Source organism: Lotus japonicus, chromosome 2, assembly GCF_012489685.1.
Source record: "Lotus japonicus ecotype B-129 chromosome 2, LjGifu_v1.2".
NCBI lineage: Eukaryota > Viridiplantae > Streptophyta > Magnoliopsida > Fabales > Fabaceae > Lotus > Lotus japonicus.
Window position 1 is genome coordinate 1,763,739 of NC_080042.1, and position 7,533 is coordinate 1,771,271.

The window sequence follows — 7,533 nt, forward strand, 5'->3', positions numbered from 1 at the left end:
TAACATTTTGGGGATTGTACATTTTGCCTACGGGCGTTACACTTTTCTACTTTCCGTCACTGGAGGTTACTCGTGACGAGGTCGCTACTTACAGCGGAGAATGTTATATGTATTGTATATTAGTTCTGTTTATCGTTACTGTTGGGTTTTATTTAATTCAGTCTTGTCTTAGTTATTATCAAAAAAAAAAAAATTATATTTACGTTTTTCCGCATTAAGTTTATTTTGGTTACTAAAGTGACGCCACCGAAATCGGGGTGTTACAAAAATGGACTTGACCTCCTCCAGATGTGGTGAAGTTCAACGTTGATTCTTTTGTTTCGGTGTCCAACTTTGCTGGTTTTGGCTTCATTTCACGGGATGATAGTGGAGAGGTTCTTGTGGCGACTACTTAATCTTCCCTTGCAGCCTTGTCCTTTGTGCTTACAACGGCTATGTTCTTTCACTAGGCTCTGTCTTTGGCTTCCGACCTTTGCTTCTATGGTATCTGTTTTGAGATTGATTGTATGCTTTTTATTTTAGGTCTGGAAAAAGACTTCCCTGAGGACGCTCTTATTTATCTACTACCATTTGTGACTGTCATGATTTGATTTCTGGTTTTCACCTTTGGTGATTTATTGTTTGTCTGTAGAATTGATAATTTTATTGCTTATCATTTGGCCAAGTTATCCTTTTCTATTGTAGACTTTGTTTGAATTAAGAAAGCTTCTATTAGAACTTCATTTTAATTTAGTTTTGAAAAAAACATCAACTCCTTTCATTATAATGTCAAGTATAAACACATGAAATAGAATAATATTCTTCTCAATCATTTTTAAACTTTTTTTAGCATCCATTTTTACCGTTTCTAAGTTCGTTTATCTTCAATAATAAAATTTATTGAACTTAAAGGTACTGCAACTAAGTAGAATTAAATTTCAGAGCTTATTTATATGGCTTAAATACTCCAAAGGTCTCTATAATTGTAAAGGGAATCAATCTTGGTCCCTAAACTTTTTTTGCATCAAATGTAGTCCTTAAATTTATTTTTTTAATCCAATGACTCTAAAGTGTGTTTGAGCATGATGTGGCATGAATTTTGTCCAATCTGTATTTCCAGGTTGATTATTTTTTTATTTTTAATGCATATGTGTAAATGATTTTAAGAAATTAAAATTAAACCCAAATTAAAACCCTAATTTGTCATCTCTTTTCATCACACACGACCGACCTCCTTCTTGTCTTCCCTTTTCTGGTGCAGTACCCACACCACCATACCACCATGCTATTTCTTCCTCTCCCCAACGTGACAACCAGCACTCAAGCATATTCCTTCTTCTCCCCCTGTCTTCGGCAAGAACGAAACAGAGCCACCACCGGCCACACCACTACCGTAGCCTCCTCTGTTCCGACGAGCTTCATCCACAAGCCCCATGGACGAAGGAGCAGAGAAGTACGACGAGAGAAAGCGACGAGAATTAGAGACTGAACCACCACGACGACGTCAATTTCTCTCCTATTTTCCGGCGAGATGGTTGAGCCAAAGGTGAAACCAACATCACGACTAGACTCCCCTTGAAGCCAGCTTCAAAACCCCTAAATCAATTTGATGATCGGCCGCCGTCAACTCCGGCGCCGCCACTGCCGTCTTCTCCGGCGAGTGGGTTTTGGAGGCGTTCAGATTCAAGTTCCTCTTCATTCTCTTGTTCAGTTTCTCGGCTTTGCTTTCTGGAATCTCCTGGGTTCTTCCTAAATTCTGGGTTGCAGCAGGATGCCAAAGATGGACAAGGTTTGTTTAAAGGCTTCCTTTATTCTATTTATGAATGGACCATGAATCTGGTGGCTTGCCTGAAATCTATTGCTTCCTAATCCTATGATTGGCTGCTAAAAATTCCTGTTAGAGGAGATATAGTGTGAAGGTTGTTGGGCTCGTGAAGGATACAGGAGTTGCCTAAGATGGGTTTTTATTTTGAGCTTTTGCTAATCTGTTTCTGTGAGGGAGTACTTGCTTTTTTTCTCTGGATTTTTCTGATTCTTGTTTTGTTTTGAGGATTGAAGAATGATGAAGATGAAGATTATGTATTTAATTTTGATGAGAGGTTCATTTAGGTTTTAATTAGGCTTAAAGCCACGTGGAAATGCTTAGTGGCAAAAAAAAATTGACATATAAGCAACAGACACACTTTGGAGCCAATTGGATTAAAAAAAAAAAAATTTAGGGACTACATTTGATGAAAAAAATTTTAAGGACCAGAATTGATTCCCTTTACAATTATAGGAACTTTTGGAGTATTTAAGCCCATTTATATTTATAAAATTACAGTATAAAAATATTATTTATTAAGATAAATTACTATGAAAAAAAATTCTAATCTACTAAAAATATATTGGTCTAATAGTAAGTAAGTTAAACCTTTATAAGAAAGAAAACACAAGTTTCACTATTAAGATATTTGTTAAGAGAGAAATGCAACTATTTCTCAAACGGGTGTCGACATGGCTATCTAGAGATAAAAATATTTTTTTTTTCTCATTTAAAATAAATATTTGGAAAACATAATAAAATCACCTTTGTTAAATATAAATTACAACTCAAAAAAAATTATAAATTATGTCACGTATGGCTCTAATGTTAGAAAAAAGTATATATAAATATTTTATATTAAATAGAATTAATCTGTCTCCGAATGATAACTCAAGTGTTGAGAGTTGCGGAACATATGAGTTAAGGAGGGAAGTCCTAGAGAGTGAGTGTAATACTCCCTCTCCTTTTTTATAATAACCAAATGAGAGGTTCACGTTGATTGTTTTTAAAAAAACCAATTTGATGTTTGTAGTGCATTAATCATTTTTGGACAAAATTGCCTCACTCTTCTCTCTCTTAACGATAAATAGAAATTAAGAAAGTGAGTTGGAGTAATTTTTGGAAAGTTAATATTAATTGGAAACAATTTTAATACTATAAATTACTTTAACTACATTTTTTTATGGACATAGTTTGGTTCTTATAAGAAAATAAAGAAGTACGGACAAAAAATAGAATTAATTTAAATAACTATGAACAAGTCCACGCGCTACAGAGTGGACTTCAGTGGCGTTAAGGAATAAAAACACCCGAGATTCTCGCCTATTCTCGGAATTATCCCTGTTTTGTGTGTCTCAACTGTTTTGGTCTTAGTCTCTGGTTTCTGTTATTCGCTTATTGTCTTTGCCTTTGTTGAGTTTCATTGTCTCTCTTTCTCCTTGTCAGGTTCCATCCACCATGATTGGAGGAGGTAAAGATCTTCTTCCCAATGGTGTTGACTCTGATGGGGATAACTCAAAGAGCAAAGGGTCACAGCACCATGATTTTGAATACCAAAAGGAGAAAAAACCAGAGAAAGGTGTTGATTATCTGAAAAATTCAGATGTTGGTGTTAATGGGTTTCAGTCAATTTCCACAAAGGTTGGGAATTCTGGGTTGCAAGAGTTGACCTTCAGCTACCTCTGTGATAACCAAAAATTGGGCCTTGCTGAGAAAGACAAAGATAGAAGCCTGCTGAATTCATTGGAGAAAGGGACTTACAAAGGTAAAGAAGTTGTTGTTTCTGAAAATTCCAATCAGGATGAGAAATGGGTAGAAAGAGATTTTCTTAGTTTGAGTGAAACTAGGGAGAATTCTTCAAAGAGAATCATTGAGGAAAAGTGTGTAAGGGAAGAAGATAAGGGGAAGAAGCAAAAGCTTGAGACGCTTAATCTCTCTCTTGCTTTGCCTGATGTGGCACTTTCTCTCACAGCTTCAAAAAATGGGGATGGTCAAAAACCTTTTAGGCCAAAACCTAGCAAGCCTTCAACTACTACAATCAATTCATGTTCAAATGATTACACAGCAGCTTCTTTGTCACACTCTTATTCTCACCCTTTTTCACACAACCCAAGTTGCTCATTTACCCGTAATTCGACAGAGAATTTTGAGTATTCACTCAGCAAAGATAATCCAATTTGGTACTGCGGGGAAGGGACTAATGGATCAGTTCATAGCAGGTTCAAGCCAATAGGAGATGGGGTTGCTTTGGCCAATCATGGTGGTGGGACTAGTCAGTTTAAAGCTACTAGTTCTGATAATAACCATTCGATTTTCCCCTCAGAATTGCCTGCTAGGCCTAGATTTGAAGCTCAACAATCAGAGGGCTCAAGGGGCAAGAATTCTGAGAATCTGAGAGAAATTGGGAAGATTTCTAGACCTGAGAGAATTCTAAGAGAAATTGTTTCTGAGTCAATTCCCGCCATGGCACTAACATTTCAGGAGTTCACTGATGATGTGGTGGCATCAATTAAGGAGTATTTGAAAAACCTCATTGAAATTCCAGGTGGGAAAGAAGAATTTGTGAACCTTCGGAACCGGCTTGAGAGAAGATCTGACCTTACCAAAGAAGCTCTTTTGAAGTGCCATAAAGAGCAATTGGAGATTTTAACTGCCATCAAGATGCGGCTTGGAAGTTTCTTATCAGGTAAGTTTCAATTCTCTGACATGGTGGAGGTTTTCTTGTTTATGAGATGTAGAAACTTGAACTGCAAGAGCTTGCTTCCTGTTGATGACTGTGACTGCAAGATTTGCTCTGGAAATAAGGGATTTTGCAGTTCTTGCATGTGTCCTGTTTGTTTGAGCTTTGATTGTGCAAGTAATACTTGTAGTTGGGTTGGTTGTGATGTTTGTTCCCACTGGTGTCATGCTGCCTGTGCCATTGAGAGGAATCTAATCAAACCCGGGCCAAGCTTGAAGGGTCCTTCAGGGACCTTTGAGATGCAGTTTCATTGTGTTGGCTGTGGACACCCTTCAGAAATGTTCGGGTTCGTTAAAGAAGTCTTTCTGTGCTTTGCTAAGGATTGGAGCCTAGAAACGTTGATGAAAGAGCTTGACTGTGTAAGGAAGATTTTCCGCCCAAGCAAAGATCGCAAAGGGAAGGAATTGCACATCAAGACAGATGATATGTTGTTGAAGCTTCAAGCTAAACTGGTATCTCCTCGTGACGCCTGCAAGTACATCATACATTTTTTCAGCTGTAAGTCTCTATGCTGTGATCTTTCATACACATTTTATCCAATCATTAAAATCTTGTGTTACTCACACCATACATACAGGGACGGAATGAGGAAAAATGAGTAAGGAGGAGAAATTCAACACACTAAGTAAAATATAAAGAATGACTAATTGAACAAGATACTATAAATTTTTCTTTGGGTTTTTTCTTTGGGGTCGAATACAACATTTGAATACCACTTTATTGAGAACTTTTTCTTTTGGGGGACGACCAACCCATTTTTAATGTACTGCGGTCCATCCCTGCATACATACAACACTTAAATAGGAGTTATATGCACAATGAGTATATGATGCTTTGGGTTTGAGTCACTTCATATACTAACTAATAGGATCCTTAAACTGTATATATTGTTGAATTAGGTGCATGAAAACATATTCTCATAACTGGAAGGTATTGCTGTTCTTCTGATACTTAGTGGAAGTGTATGAAAATGCAATGGCCTGTTTTTCTCTGTATTCTAAAAGCATTGTCAATAAGGAAGACATTTATCTGACGCGGTTGTGATACTACATTACCGCTGGTATATGAAGTTTTTTTTTTGAAGTAATAATAACAGACAACGAGACCAGCACATACTCGCTTTTTAACCAGCAGATACCAAATTCATGTTTCTCTCCTTGGACATAGTAGCTATATCTTAGAATAGATATTTAGAACTGAATCAATTCCAGTCACCTTACAATTGCATCACTGCAGTGATCATTTACCTTCTTCCTTTTTATTACAACCATTGTTGTTCTTTTGAATGCATTCATTTAAAGGATTGAATACATCACCAATAGATGATAGTTTGATTTAATAATTCTGATCTGTGATATCTAACTTCCTAGATTGTTTTTTCCTGACTAATAGATGCGGATGCCTTGTCCGACATTTCTTCTTCTGGTATATCTTCAAAGGATTTGTCAGCATCTCAGGCTAACCTCACAATGGAGGCACCACCATTTTCACAATCTACTTCTCTAAAATATACTTATGAGTTGAGTCATTCTAAGTCAAATGATCTCCATCAGAAAGACTTCAAAGCCTCAATGTCAAGTGGACTGAAAAATGAGACTGATTTTGACTTGGATGATTTGTTAAGGAAAGGTGGGCTTGAAAGCTTGGAGAGCATTGTGAGGATAAAGGAGGCAGAAGCCAGAATGTTCCAGACCAAGGCAGATGAAGCGAGGAGAGAGGCAGAAGGGTTCCATAGGATGATCAAGACAAAGGCAGCGCAAGTGGAAGAAGAGTATGCTGAACAGCTTGGAAAACTGAGTTTGCAAGAGACGGAGGAAAGGCGGAGGAAGAAATTAGAGGAGCTCAACATGTTGAAAAATTCCCATTTTGATTACTTCAAAATGAAAATGAGAATGCAAGATGAGATTGATAGTTTGTTGAAGAGAATGGAGGTAACAAAGTAGCGATGTGTTTAGGATTTGTTGTTATTTTTCTTCAAAAAATTATATATTTATTATTTTTCTAAGAATCTGGATAATGTATTTAATTTGTTGATCTGCTGCAATTTCTTTTTTATTCAGAATAGATAACCTTTTTTTTGATAAATTCAACCATTGAGATTTTTGTAAGGGTTGATTGCTATGTAAGTCTCATTTTGCTAATGTTGATAATAAGTATTGAAAAAGGTAAAGTTATATATTTTAGAAAGTTGACAGGAGTTCTCGCTTGATAGTCACGCAATTGCTGGTGTTCGAGAGCCGGTCTCTTCCAAATACTCAATTGCCCAATTTATGAATAATCCTAAGTGTCTTATAATAACCGATCATAACTAATACTTCATCCGTTCATTTTTATAAGACATAGTTTTACATTTTTCATGTTCCTGAATATAAGACCATTTATAATAATCTAGCAAAAAAGTATTATATTCTTCCATATATACCCTTTATATTAATTGTGTGTTTTCAATTCCAAAATTTTAATTACCACCTACAATTAAATACTACTCATCTACTAACTACTAATTATGACTTTTAGTATATCGATGGTGAGTGAATCCATTTATTGGTGAAAATCAATAAGTATAGTAAAATATAATGAATACAATGATTACTAGTGAGAGAAAATGACAAAGAGTAAATATAAAAGAATATATACATTTTTTTTTAAATTAATACACTAATTGGACACTCCTCTTATTCTTCTTGCGTGTTCCAATCAGAGTTTGCATTGCACCATCTTGAGCCTCGAAACTTAGAGTTGTTCTGAGTCTAGATGATCGCTTCTAAGTTAAATAACGTTAATCGACCTAGGATTATATTTGCTTCCAGCATATGAACGACAACTAAAAAGCATGTTGCGATCGTTTTACTTTTTCCTCAAGTTTTCATTGTTACTGAAAAGCATTTTGACTCCAACCGAGGAAATTGCTTAATTAACAAACCCCGTCAAATTGGTCAATAATGGCGCGAAATCTCTCGCTTCATATCATAGTTAGATGAAGCACCTGAAAGACATCACATCCATAGCA

General features: G+C 36.0%; 1 protein-coding gene across 1 annotated transcript; it reads left to right on the forward strand.

Annotated features, from left to right (window-relative positions):
* The first annotated feature begins 3,094 nt into the window (after positions 1–3,094).
* On the forward strand, positions 3,095–6,697 carry LOC130737381 (protein OBERON 3-like). The gene is made up of 2 exons (XM_057589127.1): positions 3,095–5,021; positions 5,916–6,697. Exons 1-2 carry the CDS (start codon positions 3,242–3,244, stop codon positions 6,464–6,466), a joined length of 2,331 nt encoding a protein of 776 aa, XP_057445110.1. The 5' UTR covers positions 3,095–3,241; the 3' UTR covers positions 6,467–6,697.
* The last annotated feature ends 836 nt before the right edge of the window (positions 6,698–7,533 follow it).

Bases quoted from the DNA above. Each gene is read 5' to 3' on its own strand.
- LOC130737381 (XM_057589127.1), top strand. From the start codon at position 3,242: ATGATTGGAGGAGGTAAAGATCTTCTTCCCAATGGTGTTGACTCTGAT. The intron at 5,022-5,915 runs GTAAGTCTCTAT...CCTGACTAATAG, and splicing joins CATCATACATTTTTTCAGCT to ATGCGGATGCCTTGTCCGAC.